The 16,246-nt window shown below is 51.4% G+C and overlaps 1 protein-coding gene across 5 annotated transcripts in view; it reads left to right on the forward strand.

Moving 5' to 3' along the window:
- The window catches only part of mapk8ip1b (mitogen-activated protein kinase 8 interacting protein 1b), a 263,887-nt gene extending 248,167 nt beyond the window's left edge, over positions 1 to 15,720 (forward strand). For all 5 annotated transcript variants that reach the window (XM_072466230.1, XM_072466231.1, XM_072466232.1 and 2 more), the window contains 3 exons: positions 11,532 to 11,602; positions 13,767 to 13,865; positions 15,161 to 15,720. In XM_072466230.1, coding sequence (XP_072322331.1) covers positions 11,532 to 11,602; positions 13,767 to 13,865; positions 15,161 to 15,233 — 243 coding nt within the window. In that variant the 3' untranslated portion in view covers positions 15,234 to 15,720. The remainder of the gene's footprint in view (positions 1 to 11,531; positions 11,603 to 13,766; positions 13,866 to 15,160) is intronic.
- The last annotated feature ends 526 nt before the right edge of the window (positions 15,721 to 16,246 follow it).

The following is a 16,246-nucleotide window of genomic DNA, read 5'->3' on the forward strand; positions in this document are numbered from 1 at the left end:
GGGCTCTTTCCATAGGAAAAATGGTGGGAACTTTGGCCCCATGGAATCATAGGACGAGAATATGGAGTGATGGAGCTTTTAGAACATGGAACGATACAGCGCAGTACAGGCCCTTCGGCCCACGATGTTGCACCGAAACAAAAGCCATCTAACCTACACTATGCCATTATCATCCATATGCTTATCCAATAAACTTTTAAATGCCCTCAATGTTGGCAGTTCACTACTGTTGCAGGTAGGGCATTCCACGGCCTCACCACTCTTTGCATAAAGAACCTACCTCTGACCTCTGTCCTATATCTATTACCCCTCAGTTTAAAGCTATGTCCCCTCGTGCCAGCCATTTCCATCCGCGGGAGAAGGCACTCACTGTCCACCCTATCTAAACCCCTGATCATTTTGTATGCCTCAATTAAGTCTTCTCTTAACCTTCTTCTCTCCAACGAAAACAACCTCAAGTCCATCAGCCGTTCCTCATAAGATTTTCCCTCCATACCAGGCAACATCCTGGTAAATCTCCTCTGCACCCGCTCCAAAGCCTCCACGTCCTTCCTATAATGCGGTGACCAGAACTGTACGCAATACTCCAAATGCGGCCGTACCAGAGTTTTGTACAGCTGCAACATGACCTCCTGACTCCGGAACTCAATCCCTCTACCAATAAAGGCCAACACTCCATAGGCCTTCTTCACAACCCTATCAACCTGGGTGGCAACTTTCAGGGATCTATGTACATGGACACCTAGATCCCTCTGCTCATTCACACTTCCAAGAACTTTACCATTAGCCAAATATTCCGCATTCCTGTTATTCCTTCCAAAGTGAATCACCTCACACTTCTCTACATTAAACTCCATTTGCCACCTCTCAGCCCAGCTCTGCAGCTTATCTATGTCCCTCTGTAACCTGCTACATCCTTCCACACTGTCGACAACACCACCGACTTTAGTGTCGTCTGCAAATTTACTCACCCACCCTTCTGCGCCTTCCTCTAGGTCATTGATAAAAATGACAAACAGCAACGGCCCCAGAACAGATCCTTGTGGTACGCCACTTGTAACTGAACTCCATTCTGAACATTTCCCATCAACCACCACCCTCTGTCTTCTTTCAGCTAGCCAATTTCTGATCCACATCTCTAAATCACCCTCAATCCCCAGCCTCCGTATTTTCTGCAATAGCCTACCGTGGGGAACCTTATCAAACGCTTTACTGAAATCCATATACACCACATCAACTGCTCTACCCTCGTCTACCTGTTCAGTCACCTTCTCAAAGAACTCGATAAGGTTTGTGAGGCATGACCTACCCTTCACAAAGCCATGCTGACTATCCCTGATCATATTATTCCTATCTAGATGATTATAAATCTTGTCTCTTATATTCCCCTCCAAGACTTTACCCACTACCGACGTGAGGCTCACCGGTCTATAGTTGCCAGGGTTGTCTCTGCTCCCCTTTTTAAACAAAGGGACCACATTTGCTATCCTCCAGTCCTCTGGCACTATTCCTGTAGCTAATGATGACATAAAAATCAAAGCCAAAGGTCCAGCAATCTCTTCCCTGGCCTCCCAGAGAATCCTAGGATAAATCCCATCAGGCCCCGGGGACTTATCTATTTTCAGCCTGTCCAGAATTGCCAACACCTCTTCCCTACGTACCTCCATGCCATCTATTCTAATAGCCTGGGTCTCAGCATTCTCCTCCACAATATTATCTTTTTCCTGAGTGAATACTGACGAAAAATATTCATTTAGTATCTCGCCTCTCTCTTCAGACTCCACACACAACTTCCCATCCCTGTCCTTGACTGGTCCTACTCTTACCCTAGTCATTCGCTTATTCCTGACATACCTATAGAAAGCTTTTGGGTTTTCCTTGATCCTACCTGCCAAATACTTCTCATGTCCCCTCCTTGCTCGTCTTATCTCTCTCTTTAGATCCTTCCTCGCTACCTTGTAACTATCCATCGCCCCAACTGAAACTTCACACCTCATCTTCACATAAGCCTCCTGCTTCCTCTTAACAAGAGATTCCACTTCTTTGGTAAACCACGGTTCCCTCGCTCTACGCCTTCCTCCCTGTCTGACCGGTACATACTTATCAAGAACACGCAGTAGCTGATCCTTGAACAAGCTCCACTTATCCAGTGTGCCCAACACTTGCAGCCTACTTCTCCAACCTATCCCCCCCAAGTCACGTCTAATGGCATCATAATTGCCCTTCCCCCAGCTATAACTCTTGCCCTGTGGTGTATACTTATCCCTTTCCATCATTAACGTAAACGTCACCGAATTGTGGTCACTGTCCCCAAAGTGCTCTCCTACCTCCAAATCCAACACCTGGCCTGGTTCATTACCCAAAACCAAATCCAACGTGGCCTTGCCTCTTGTTGGCCTGTCAACATGTTGTGTCAGGAAACCCTCCTGCACACACTGTACAAAAAACGACCCATCTAATGTACTTGAACTATATCTTTTCCAGTCAATATTTGGAAAGTTAAAGTCTCCCATAATAACTACCCTGTTACTTTCGCTCTTATCCAGTATCATCCTCTCCATCTTTTCCTCTACATCCCTAGAACTATTTGGAGGCCTATAGAAGACTCCCAACAGTGTGACCTCTCCTTTCATGTTTCTAACCTCAGCCCATACTACCTCGGAAGATGAGTCCCCATCTAGCATCCTCTCCGCCACGGTAATACTGCTCTTGACTAGCAGTGCCACACCTCCCCCTCTTTTGCCTCCTTCTCTGAGCTTACTAAAACACCTAAACCCTGGAACCTGCAACATACATTCCTGTCCCTGCTCTATCCATGTCTCCGAAATGGCCACAACATCGAAGTCCCAGGTACCAACCCATACTGCCAGTTCCCCTACCTTACTTCGTATACTCCTGGCATTGAAGTAGACACACTTCAAACCACCTACCTGAACACTGGCCCCCTCCTGCGACGTCAAATCTGTGCTCCTGACCTCTATACTCTCATTCTCCCGTACCCTAAAACTACAATCCAGGTTCCCATGCCCCTGCTGCATTAGTTTAAACCCCCCCAAAGAGCACTAACAAATCTCCCCCCCCCCCCCCCAGGATATTTGTGCCCCTCAGGTTCAGATGTAGACCATCCTGTCTGTAGAGGTCCCACCTTCCCCAGAAAGAGCCCCAGTTATCCAGAAATCTGAATCCCTCCCGCCTGCACCATCCCTGTAGCCACGTGTTTAATTGCTCTCTCTCCCTATTCCTCATCTCACTATCACGTGGCACGGGCAACAACCCAGAGATAACAACTCTATTTGTTCTAGTTCTGAGCTTCCATCCTAGCTCCCTGAAAGCCTGCCTGACATCCTTGTCCCCTTTCCTACCTATGTCGTTAGTGCCAATGTGGACCACGACTTGGGGCTGCTCCCCCTCCCCCTTAAGGACCCGGAAAACACGATCCGAGACATCACGTACCCTTGCACCTGGGAGGCAACATACCAAACGTGAGTCTCTCACGCTCCCACAAAATCTCCTATCTGTGCCCCTGACTATCGAGTCCCCAATTACTAATGCTCTGCTACTCTTCCCCCCTTCCCTTCTGAGCAACAGGGACAGACTCCGTGCCAGAGGCCCGTACCCTATGGCATACCCCTGGTAAGTCTCTCCCCCCCCCCCCCCCCCCAAGTATCCAAAGCGATATACTTGTTTCTCAGGTGAACGACCGCAGGGGATCCCTGCACTGACTGCTTCTTCCCAGTCCCTCTTACAGTTACCCATCTATCTCCAATCTTTGGTGTAACTAATTCCCTAAAGCTGCTATCTATGACCCCCTCTGCCTTCCGAATGATCCGAAGTTCTTCCAACTCCAGCTCCAGTTCCCTAACTCGGTCTTGGAGGAGCTGGAGATGGCAGCACTTCCTGCAGGTAAAATCAGCAGGGACACTAACGGCATCCCTCACCTCAAACATCCTGCAGGAGGAACATTGCACTCCCTTCCCTGCCATCCCTCTAACTTTCTACCAAGACCTGGCTAACAACTAAATTAAAAACAAAAAAAAAAATAATATTAATAAAATATGGTACTTACCTCACACCAATGGGTTTTATTATTAGGTTAGAGGAGGAGGGCGGGTGGGAGACACTACATGTGTAGTGTCTCGGGTTTCCTCTCCACCAGAATTTATTGGTGAGGGACTTCCCAGAAGTCCGCGGGTCGAACTTCCTGTTCCCGCCTTAAAAAAATAAAATTTACAAAAAAACAACAGCAAAGAGGGACAGAAACGGGACCAGGTACGTGTTTATTTAAATACTTATGTACTTATGTACTTCATGTACTGAAGGATTTGATTACTTTGTCCAAGTAAATAAAATTGTGTCAGATATTGTGGTCCCAACTTTCCTGAGTGCAATGGGGAGGAAACATTCAACCTCCTGCGAGTCTGGTACAATCAGAAAAACAAGGGGCGAAATTCTCCGTTATCGGCGCAAAGTCCGCCGATCGGCGCAAAAAACGGTGCAAATCTGACTTGCGTCACGCCGGCAAAATCGTTGCAAAGTCTCCGGGCCGAAATGGGCTAGCAGCGATGTGACGGGATCCGCGCTTGCGCACATGGTTCACGCTGTGCAGCGTCATACACGCCGCACGGCGTGACGGCTCATAAGGACGCGCTGCTCCCCCCCACCCGACCGGAACGCCCGACCGGAACACCCGACTGGATGGCTGGCCGCCGCTCAGCCCCGAGGTTCCAGTCACGGGATGTGGAGGTGCACCTGGACGCAGTGGAGCAGAGGAGGGAGGCCCTGTATCCCGGGCACGGCCGCAGAGTTGCCCCACGCCACAGCCGGCGTCTGTGGAGGGAGGTGGCAGAGGCCGTCACCGCTGCGGCCCTGACACCACGGACAGGCACCCAGTGCCACAAGAAGGTGAACGACCTCGTCAGAGCAGGCAGGGTGAACCTCCTCCTCCCCCCCCCCCCCCCCCCCGCCGATATCCATATCCCCCCTCCCCCATATTCCCCCCTCCTCCATATTCCCCCCCTCCCCCATATCCCCCCTCCCCCATATCCCCAAGTGAATCCAGCCCTAACCTTAACCTCTGCAATACACGCGCAACCGATGGCGTGCATTCATATACCTGCCTAACACTGTTGCCTTTTACACCTGCCAACCCCCCCCCCCCCACCCCCCTGCCACAGCAGAAACGCGCACACAACACCAGGGAGCATGTGAGGACTGGAGGAGGCCCCGCTGATGAGAGGCCACTGACCGAACACCAGGAAAGGGCCCTGGAACTGGCTGGCGGACCTGAGGACCGGGAGGTTGCTGATGCAGAGGTCGGGGGCGTACTAGCAAGTGAGCCACCGACAGCCCGTCCCCATATCCCCCCTCCCCTATATCCCCCTCCCCCATATCACCTGATCACTGCCTGCGTGTCTAACCATGCATGTTTCATTGTGTATCGCAGGAGCAAACGTCAAGGCACCCATCCCCGCAGATGCAGACCGCCCGCAGGATGCCCCTCGGAGGCCACAGGAGACGGAGAGACCCGGACCCTCCGGCATGCGATGCCCGCAGGATGCCCCTCGCACATTACGGGAGACGGAGAGACCCGGACCCTCCGGCATGCGACGCCCGCAGGATGCCCCTCGGAGGCCACGGGAGACGGAGAGACCTGGAGCAACAGGGAGACGACGCCCCCGTCACGTGCGGGTGCGACGACGCAGGCGTGTGCCACCCAGCGACGAGAGGGGCAGCCACAGGCCCCCATCACAGCCGACCCAGGACACCACTACCCAGGACACCACTACCCAGGACACCCCTACCCGGGACAGCACTACCCGGGACAGCACTACCCAGGAAGACAAAATACCGGACAGTGACTCAGAGTGGATGGGTGGAGACGAACCCCCACCCCAAAGTGCCATGGACTCAGAGTGGGATGAAGAGCACGACACAACGCCACTGCTGTCACCAACACCCTCCACCATCGCAGAAACACTCACCTCGGTTGGGCACTTTAGTGATGAGGCGTCTGGTACACTCACTGGTGCGCACAACACAGCCGTCCTGGTACAGCAGGTGGAGGTAGGAGCAGCAGAGGGGCCGGGCGGTCGGAGGGCAGCCCAGCCCAAGCGAACATCTGCCGCCCAGATGGATCCCGGGTTCCTGGAGTTACCACACCCACACATCGATCCGATGCAACCACCGACCCGGAGACGAGCGAAGAGGGTGACGGCCGGCTTGCGGCGGCTACAGTCGCAGGTGGAGGAGTCCACCCGCGCCCAGGAGCTGGGAGTGGTGCCGGTCATGCGTGCCACCCAGGCCGACACCGCACGGGTGGCGTCCACGGTGGAGGCAATAGGTGCGATGGTGTCAGACATGGGGAACGGTTTGCGAAGCCTGGGGCTTTCCGTGCAGCCGTCTGTGGCCCAGGACATGGCTGCCCTCTCACAGGAGGCCATGAGCCAGTGCCAGCGCCAGATGGCAGAGGCGCTCAATGCCATGGCCCAGTCTCAGCAGGCCATGGCCCAGTCTCTGCAGGCCATGGCCCAGTCTCTGCAGGCCATGGCCCAGTGTCAGCAGGCCATCGCTGACGGCATCGGCGCCAGTGGCCATGTGCGAGCCGGCGTCGCACAGTCACAGACAGGGTTTGCCAACCCCCTGGGCTCCATGGCTGCAAACCTGCAGACCCCTGTCGATACCAGCACGGGCCTCCAGGACTGGCAGCGCCAGATGTCGGGGGGGCGTCGGATGGCCAGTCCGTTCGCATCCCCCACCCATGTAGAGGCCTGGGGGCCATCGGGCACCCCGAGGGAGGAGGAGGTGGTGTGGTCCGTCCCAGCTCCCCCTGTAGGGGAGGTCCCGGAACACCGCAACACCTCGGACTCCCCCCCCCCCCTTCCGTCCCAGGTGCATTGGGTGGGCAACGGGCAGGACAGGCTGGCAGCTCGCCATCCCAGTCGCCCGGGCCGCAGCCTGGCCCATCTAGGCCAGGACGCCCCAGGAAACGGCCGCCAAAGGGATCCTGTGTCAGAGGGCAGGAATCACAGGAGTCCACCTCCAGTTCTGCTGTACCGTCTGGGGAACCACGTAGACGTAGACAAAGGGCCCGTAAGGCCAAACAATTAGACACTGAGTAAGTTGGCGCGGGTGCAGGGCACAGCTGAGTTTTAGGGGCTAGGGCACGTGCATGAACTCCTTTGGTTATTAAAGTCAATGTTACACCTACAGAAGCTGCCTTTGTGCTCTATCCAAAGCGTGCGGGAGTGTCATGTACGTTGAGCGCAAGTGTGTGTGTGAGGGGTGGTCTTACCTCAGCCCCAGATGAGTCTGCCCCCTTCCCCCTGGGCTGCCATCAACATCCCCCCGGGCAGAGGACGGGACCGTGCGCTGCAGTGTCACAGCCGCATGCAGGGATGGTCCGGGTGGATGGTGGTACTGTGGCCATGGGTCAGACATAGTCCAACGATGTGGAGCCAGGAGCTCATCGCAGGGCGGGTTGTCATCATCCTCCATGGCCTGCAGTAGACACGCGTCCACCCGCAACTGTGTGAGCCCGGCCATTGTGCCGCAGGTGGATCGGCAATGGGGGGGGGGGTGTGCATGCGGGTGGGGTGGTTGGGGAGGGGGGTGAGGGTGCTGGGTGGGTGGATGGGTGGGGGGTGTGGGTGGTCGGCTGTTGCCATGGTGTGCGGTCTGTGGCCACACTACCCGATTCCCACGCCCATCTAGTCAGTGAAGCGGGCGGCTATCAGTCTGTCCCGTGCCCGCTGGGCCAGCCGGTAACGGTGGGCAGCCACCCGCCTGTGTCTAGCCCGTCTGCCCTGACCATTGCCCCCATCCCCCTTATCTGGAGAGGACTGCGCCTCTTCCTGCTGCCCCTCCACTCCGCCCTCCTCTGCCTGCGGCACATCGCCCCTCTGTTGGGCTATGTTGTGCAGGACACAGCACACCACAATGATGCGGCTGACCCTATCTGACCGATACTGGAGGGCGCCCCCAGAGAGGTCCAGGCACCTGAAACGCATCTTCAGCACGCCAAAGCACCTCTCTATCACTCCCCTTGTCGCTACATGGGCATCATTGTAGCGGTTCTCCGCCTCATTGTGAGGCCTCCGTATAGGCGTCATCAGCCACGATCGCAATGGGTAGCCCCTGTCGCCCAGCAACCAGCCCCTCAGCCGGGGATGGCGTCCCTCGTACATGCCGGGGATGGATGACCGCGACAACACGAATGAGTCGTGTACACTGCCTGGGTAACGGGCGCGGACGTGCAGGATCATCATGCGGTGGTCGCAGACCACCTGTATGTTCATCGAATAGGTCCCCTTCCTATTAGTGAACACGGCCCTGTTATCTGCAGGTGGCCGCACGGCGACGTGCATCCCATCAATTGCGCCCTGGACCATGGGGAACCCGGCCACGGCAGAGAAGCCCACGGCCCGGGCATCTTGGCTGGCCCGGTCCACGGGGAAGCGGATATCGCGGTGCGCCATGGCATATAGGGCATCTGTCACTGCCCGGATGCACCGATGCACCGATGTCTGCGATATGCCGGACAGGTCCCCACTCGGTGCCTGGAATGACCCCGTTGCATAAAAGTTCAGGGCCACCGTAACCTTGACGGACACGGGGAGAGGGTGTCCCCCGCCAGTGCCACGCGGTGACAGGTGTGCCAGCAGGTGGCAGATGTGTGCCACGGTTTCCCGCCTCATCCGGAGTCTCCTCCTGCATTCCCGGTCCGTGAGGTCCTGGTATGACTGCCGGGGCCGGTACACACGGGGCGCCCTCGGGTGCCTCCATTGCCGTGGGTCCGCGACGTCCTCCTCCCCCTCCTTTTCCTGTCGATCAGGTGTCCCTCCAGCCTGGGCGGCTGCCGCCTGCCCCTCTGCGGCAGCCTGCGCCGCCTCTCTGGCACGCTCCTCCTCCTCCTCCTCATCCAGGGCAACATAGACATTAGCGGCTGCCGCCACGGCGGCCAACATCGCTGGATGATCGGAAAACATGACGGCCTGGTTTGGGGGGGGGGGGGTGGGGGGGAAACGACGACATGTCATCATTGCCCATATCCCATCCTTCCCCCCAGCCAGGTGGCATGGACCGCATGGGTCCAACTGTTGGAGGCTGGCACCTGGCCAGGTGGACCAACTCACTTGCCCTCGCATCCCCCTCCCCGGCACGGACCCCCCCCCCCATCCCCCTCCCCGGCACGGAGCCACCCCCCACATCCTCCTCCCCGGCACGGCACGGACCTCCCATCCTCCTCCCCGGCACGGACCCCCCCCCATCCTCCTCCCTGGCACGGACCCCCCCCCCCCCCCCATCCTCCTCCCCGGCACGGAGCACCCCCCCCCATCCTCCTCCCCGGCACAGACCCCCCCCCCTCCATCCTCCTCCCCGGCACGGACCCCCCCCCCCCCATCCCCCTCCCCGGCACGGACCTCCCATCCTCCTCCCCGGCACGGACCTCCCATCCTCCTCCCCGCGCGGACCCACCTCCCGGCACTCCCCCGGAGCCCAGCCCACTCTAACCACCCCCCCCCCCCCCAGCCGGGCACACACACACACAAAACCCTACACACACCTCTCCCCCACACATTCAGTCTGCGGCCACGCCATCGCCTGCCCAGCGGCCAACCCCCCAGGCCGTCACTCACCTCCACGCTGGTCGGCGTGAACCTGGAGCACAGGTTCACGCCGATGAAAAGGACGTTTGATTTACGTCGACGTGACCGGTCATCACGTCGACGGGACTTCGGCCCATCTGGAAGGGAGAATATCGGCAGGCCCAAAATCGGCTGCCTTGCGCACACCCGTGCCATTCTCCGACGTCTGTGGCGCCATTAACGCCCCGCCGACTTTTCTCCCTTCGGAGACTTCGGCAACCGGCGGGGGCGGGATTCACGGCGGCCAACGGCCATTCTCCGACCCGCTGGGGGGTCGGAGAATGACGCCCCAGGCTTGGAATCCTATGGTGAGATATTGGAGGGCCACTTCTCACCTAAACCTCTGGTCATTACTGAGAGATTCAGATTCCATAAACGTAACCAAAAAGAAAGTGAATCAATCAACTAGTTCGCAGACACTTTGAAGAAGCTAGCTGAATAATGTGAATTTGAAGATATCGTGAATGACACCATTAGAGAAAAAGTGGTGTGTGGGTTAAAAAGCGAAGCTATCCAAAAATTGCTGGGAAAAGCAAGCAACCTAAACCTAAAGAAGGCTTTAGAAGTTGCGATCTCTATGGAATTAGCAGCCAAGGAAGCCCAACAATTAAGTTTGAGCACTAGAATCTATAAAATGTCAGGAGACCTGAACACAGGCACAGGTTCAAAATTGTCACTGATGTGCAAAAACTGGTACCAAAAATGCAAAATGCAGGAATTGTGGTAAAAAGGGGAAAATCGAATGTGCGTGTTTGTGAAAGAAACAAGTTCCAAACAAGAGCCAAGTGTATCAAATGGAAAACTGAATAGAGTGAAAAGGATCCACGTAATATAAAAAGGTCACAATAAAGGAGCAAAGTCACAATGAGGTGACACAATGTCATTGAACGTACTAACCATTGCAGGAACAGCAAATCGTTACTGGGCGGACAGCTGGGGAAAATGGAGGTGGACACTGGAGCAGCAGTTTTGTTGGTACCAGAAACTGTTTGCCAAGAGAAACATTTTACCTTAAAACCCTCAAAGATATTACTAAAAACCTATGCTGGGGAAGTGATTCCATTCAGGGGCCGTATCAATGTAAATGTGCAGCTAAATGGACAGACCACAGATTTGTCCCTGCACATCATTAAAGGTAACTACCCAACCCTAATGGGGAGAACCTGGCTGGAAAGAATCAAGCCATGATTGAATGATGGAGCGGAGCCAATGGGCCGAATGGCCAAATTCTGCTCCTATATCTTATGGTCTTTGCTAAACTGGGCTGAGGAGAATCTCATGTCGGAGTCCGATGATTTTAAAGAAACATCCAATAATCTTTAATGGAGAGCTGGAAAGCATACAAGAGATCTGTCGAGATGAAGATTAAGGGCAGATCCAAGCAATATGCTTAACGGCTAGGTCAGCACCGTATGCCAGGCCTAAAGTCAAGGCAGAATTAGAGAGATTGGTCAAGACAGGGGTCCTCAAAACCATTAATGTAAGTGATTTAGCCTTTCAGAAGGCTTTTGATAAAGTCTTGTATAAGAGATTAGCGTGTAAAATTAAAGTGCACGGTTTAAGGGATAGTGTATTTTGATGGATAGAAAACTGTTTGGCAGACAGGACACAAAGAATAGGAATTCGTTTTTCAAATTGGCAGGCAGTGACTGGTGGGGTACTGCATGGATCGGTACTAGGACCCGAGCTATTCACAATATATATTACTGATTTAGATGAGGGAATAAACATTTGTGTGACTTATCATGAGGTAATATCATGGATGAGTTTGTTATTTTTTTAATTTTAAAAATATTGTTCAAAATCGTAAATTTGCAACTGTACAAATGGCGCAAGCATGTCATTTTCTTTGAATTAATTCTCCTCCTATCTGTTGTTACATGACAGGCCAGTAAATGCAGTCACTTCTTTCAGCTGAAGAACGTTTCATTCTGCGGGTATCATCCAAAGAACGCCAAGTAAGTCCTATCATGGAGTTTAACATTCATCTAACGCCCAGAGATCAATGCTAATATCGATGAGACTGAGGTAATCTCAGTGAATACCAGTCACCAGGACAAGAAAGGGCGTCCTATTTCCTGGAAAACCTTGATGTCATGAACCTATTATCTCCCCTATCTCAGATGTTTATTGTGTTAAATAAAGACACTGTATAAATGCAAGTTATTGCTGCACCAGTTGCTATAACGTAATGTTGCAACAGAGTGTTCGGATTTGGCTTTGCATCTATGATTTCCTACCTCAGTATGTTCCTGGCTCCAGTCATTCTGTTCAGAAAACAATGATGACTAAATTCTAAACTGGTTCCCAAAGATGAGGGGGAGGAAGCACTTGAGCAACCTTCTCTGCTTTACTCCTGAAGGTCCAAGTCTCGGCAGGGCGCAGGTTCACAGGAGCTAATAGAGCACCTGGTACTTCATGTGCGGGCCAGGACGGAAAGTACCATCTGGCTATTAAACCATGTAAAGCATCACTAGCAAACCCTCGCAGTCTCCAGCTGTTGTCCACTCATTGGGTACAACAGTGAAGTTGCTGTTTGACTGGAATAGTCACCGAGCAGGCTGAAATTAATAATCCAGTTGAACATTAGTTCACATTGCAGTGTGGCACTTTGATCACTTAAATTCAGTGTCAAAAATGTGGAAGTAAAGGTAATATGAGTGAAAGTTATCCTCGAGCTGTTGGATTCCCCTACCTCACCATTGTTGGCCAGTGATGGGAGCCTGCCATCCTTACTCTCTCTGTCCTTTATATAACACCAGTCCCACACCAATATAGTTGACTCTTAACTACCCTGTGAAGTTGCCTAGCAACCTGGTCCAAGTTAAGAAACAGTTAGCTGAGTCTTGGAATAGGTCAGGATTTTGGCAGCTGGAAGATCGCCTGGAGGCTGATCAGTGAGCATTGGAATAGTTAAGTAACTAAAGAATAGGCCTGAAAATAATGAGGCTCTCACAATAATAACTGTCTGCAAAACATGCCTAGTTTCATATAAATAGGGGCAAAGTGGCTTTCGAGGAGTTGCAGTGGAGATTTGCTGGATTGGTTACGGGACTATGGGAATACAGTTACTTGGATAGACTGGAGGAGCTGAAATTATTCTTGAGAGTAGAGAAGGTGGAGGAGATTTAATAGAGATATTTAAAATCATGAAATGGTGAGATAGAATAAGTAAAGAGAAACTGCCTCAAGGGGTTGAGCGTCAGAGGACACAAGTTTACGGTAAATGGTGGAAGAATCAGGTGATGTGAAAGGTTTTTTGATGTAATTAATGGTTAGGACCTAATAGAATGGTGGAAGCAGATTCAATATTAACCTTCGGAAGGAGATTGGATAGATATTTGAAGGAGAAGAATTCTAGCGATATGGGGAAAGGGTGAGACTAACTGGACTGCTCATTGGAAGAGGCTAGTTGGGCTGAATTGCAGTGGTACGCTATTCTATAATTCTGTAGTTACTTGGAGAGACCAATGAAACTGGGCTTGTTTTCCTTCGAGCAGAGAAGATTACAGGGTGATTTATTAGAGGTGTTTCAGGTCATGTTTCAGGGCTGGTTTAGCACCGGGCTAAATCGCTGGCATTGAAAGCAGACCAAGGCAGGCCAGCAGCACGGTTCAATTCCCGTACCAGCCTCCCCGAACAGGCGCTGGAATGTGGCGACTAGGGGCTTTTCACGGTAACTTCATTTGAAGCCTACTTGCGACACTAAGCGATTTTCATTTCATTCATGAAGGGTTTTTCAGAGTAGGTAAGGAGAAAATGTTTTTCATTGGCAGGAGGGTCCGTAACAAGAGAACACGGTTGGAAAATCATTGGCAAAAGGTCCAGGGAGGGGATTAGGAGTTTTTCTTTTTAACACAGCAAGTTGTTACGACCTGGAATTCTCAACCTGAAATGGAGGCAGAAGCAGATTCAACAGTTAAGTTTCCAAAGGGAATTGGATAGATATTTGCAAAGAAGAAATTTGCAGGGTCCTGGGACAAGAGCAGGGGAGTGGGATTAATTGGGTAACTCTTTGAAAGAGATGGTGTAGGCCGAGCAGCCTCTTTGTGTACTGCATGTTCCTGTGATTCGATGAAAAATCAGTGTTGCCTTCCTGCTGCATTTTTTTTCTCTTTCCAGATATTTTGGATTTATTACCAAACATCCTTCAGATCCTCGATTTGCTTCCCATGTGTTTGTCTCTGAGGATTCAACCAAACCAATAGCAGAATCAGTAGGGTATGTACTTCTCCCTATAAAACTCTACTTTGCAGAAAGAAAGAAGGATAGGTTCACTGAGCCCATGCTACCAGTGGGCCACTATATTCAAATGGGAGTGCAGTTTGGACAATCAACTAGTGTCATCTTGTCCTCGACCCATTCTCCCTCTATTTCAGTGTGAGCCCTAGTTCCATTGTTAACGTTCTCACCTCTTGAATCGCAGAGCTGTAGATTCATAGTCCCACTCTAGAGACTTGAGCACAAAAATCTAGGCTGACATTCCCAGAGCAGTCAGTGAAGTCAATAGAGGAAATACAAACTTTTTTTTTCTACAAATCAGTGCAGGTCATAAATCAAAGGCCTTTACAAGCAGAGAAGGTAGGAGAACATTTCTCGAGCAGTAGGGTGTTAGGACATCGAATGGCCTAACAGAACCAGGCATGAAAGCAGTATCTATTATTCCCTTTAAAAGGGAAGAATACACATTTCTGAAAAAGGCATATACACGATGGGCCAAACGGGTCTTTTCGGCACTGAGGTTTTAAGATTCCGCCTCAAAACCCTTGTTTTTGGTCAACCTCCCCGCTTACACCGATCAGGTGTTAAAAGCATTATATAAAGCAAAGCCAATTTTAAGTGAGACCTAGGTAGGTAGATAATTTCTATGTGTAATTTTTACATCCAATGAACTTTTGCCTTGGGCTTTAGGGCCTGTTTCTATGTTGTAAATCGTATTGTTTATGTTATGTTAGTTAGAACATCAGAGAGGCAGGAGGCCATTGAGCCCTTCATGCCTGTTCTGAAATTCTCTGATGATTAGATCATGGCCGATTTGTTCCTCAACTCTGTTAACCAGCTCCTTTGTCGACATTCCTTGATACCCCTACCCCACCAAAGAAATATCTGTCAGTCTTAGTCATGAAAACGGATCCATACACAGCCTTTGCCAACATAAATAATCACAGAGGTACAAGTACAAAAGATGACAATTTATACTGCTGCGAAAACGTGACAGGGTGTTGGGTGTTGTGGGAATGAATCACTCCACTTGGTTATCAACCTTGGTGCAAAGTTCATAATTACCCCTTCCCTCCCACATGGAATCCATTATTGCAAAATTTATCTTATTGTTTTCGGTTCAAGTTATTGGTATAAATTATAGAAACTGTTTTCCTTTACCCCCAAATCTTTAGAGATGAATTGACTCAGCCATCGCATGTTTTAAGCAAAGATCTCTGTCCTTGTATGATAAAATGACGTTGAGATAATTGAGCATGCCATTTGATAAGTCTCTTTCTTTCCCTTTTGTACAGGAGGGCCTTCCAGCTATTCTACAAAGAGTATATTGAATACACCTGTCCAACAGAAGACATCTATCTGGAGTAGATGCCTCTGAGCTGCGGTGCTGCTCTGAACTCCTCAGTCTCCTTCTCAAACTCTTCATGATGCATGAACATACTGTGCCAGAGGCCCTTTATCATGATCCAAAACTATGCAGCATCTCAATTGAAACATTTTACCAAATGTTACTTTTAGCCATGCTACACAGATTGACATTGTCCTCCATCAGTTTGCGCCTCATATCCCTATTCTCTGCAAATCCCAACTCGTGTTCCATCGGTTCGTGGCAAAACAACTCAACTGCTTGCTTCTTAACACCACTCGTGATGCATTTGATACGTATTCGGTATGATGGGCCAGGATTTAAATCTGGTAAAATGCCAGGACAGAATGGCCCCAAAGCACTGGGGAGTTACAAGATTCATTGTAACAATGATGTTACAGTGTATTGGTTAATAGTGTTGTGTGTAAAGTTCTTAACCTTTGTTCATGAAGTGTACAACATGGTTTATTTAAAGGTTTGATGACAGCACCTTCTTCGCCACTCTGTTTCTTTGCACCACAGTCAAGTGTTCCCTACAAAGAAAATCTGCACAATTACCCCCCCCCCCCCCACCCCCGCAACAAGAAAACAGGGGCTGGATTCTCCGGTCCCCCAGCCACGTGTTTCTCGGTGGCGCGCCATTCACTGGCGGCAGGATTCTCTCTTCCCACCGGTTGTCAATGGGATTTCCCATTGAAGCCACCTCCCGCCGCACGTAAACCCATGGGCGGGGCTGCACTGCTGGCAGGAAAAGTGAATCGCAACGGATGGAAAATTCCGGCTCAGGTATCATTGAATGACACAGGACATCATGGGTGACGTCAAGCTAATCAGTTCTTTGTCTACTCACAGGAGTGTAATACCACATGCAATGTAGTTAAGGGCACTGAGTCAGTCGTGATTCAGTGAGCTAAATTTTATTTCATTACATGGGATTCTGGAATAGCTGATTTGAGATTCACTTTTCATGTTTGCATCTGTTTACAATTAAGGCAATTGGATTGGCTGAAAATGT

The sequence above is a fragment of the Scyliorhinus torazame genome, chromosome 10, assembly GCF_047496885.1.
Source record: "Scyliorhinus torazame isolate Kashiwa2021f chromosome 10, sScyTor2.1, whole genome shotgun sequence".
NCBI lineage: Eukaryota > Metazoa > Chordata > Chondrichthyes > Carcharhiniformes > Scyliorhinidae > Scyliorhinus > Scyliorhinus torazame.